Genomic DNA, 458 nt, shown 5'->3' on the forward strand with positions numbered 1-458 from the left:
CAATAACAATCTAAAAAAAATCCTCAAAATTCCCTCAAAATCCCCTCAAAATCCACCAAAAATTAAAAAAAAAATTCCCCAAATTCCCCCAAAAATCCCCTCAAAATCCATTAAAAAAAATCCCAAAAAATCCCCAAAAATCCATCAAAAATAAAAAGATTCCCCAAATCCCCCCCAAATCCCCTCAGAATCCATCACAACTAAAACCCCCAACCCCAGCCCCGAAGGCCCAGCCCCCCCAGACCTTTTTGTGGGAGGAGACGACCAGCAGGTCGCGCAGGCCCCCGAAGGGCCGCGCCAGGCCGGCGATGTCGCGGCCGGAGCAGCCCTTGGCCGGCAGGTTGGACACCAGCAGCACGCAGCACGCCTCGGCGCCGGCCTGCGGGACGGGGCTGCAGCGCTGCCCGCCCGCCCAATCCTGACCCCGTGCCACCCATCCATCCCAATCCTGACCCCGT

General features: G+C 55.7%; 1 protein-coding gene across 1 annotated transcript in view; it reads right to left on the bottom strand.

Annotated features, from left to right (window-relative positions):
- The window catches only part of LOC120500663 (zinc finger protein 638-like), a gene marked incomplete at both ends in the record, with an annotated part of 2,883 nt that extends 2,504 nt beyond the window's left edge, over positions 1 to 379 (bottom strand). Inside the window, one exon of the mRNA XM_039705835.1 lies at positions 245 to 379. Coding sequence (XP_039561769.1) covers positions 245 to 379 — 135 coding nt within the window. The remainder of the gene's footprint in view (positions 1 to 244) is intronic.
- Positions 380 to 458: the final 79 nt, after the last annotated feature.

The sequence above is a fragment of the Passer montanus genome, unplaced genomic scaffold (assembly GCF_014805655.1).
Source record: "Passer montanus isolate IOZ18808 unplaced genomic scaffold, ASM1480565v1 scaffold1865, whole genome shotgun sequence".
NCBI lineage: Eukaryota > Metazoa > Chordata > Aves > Passeriformes > Passeridae > Passer > Passer montanus.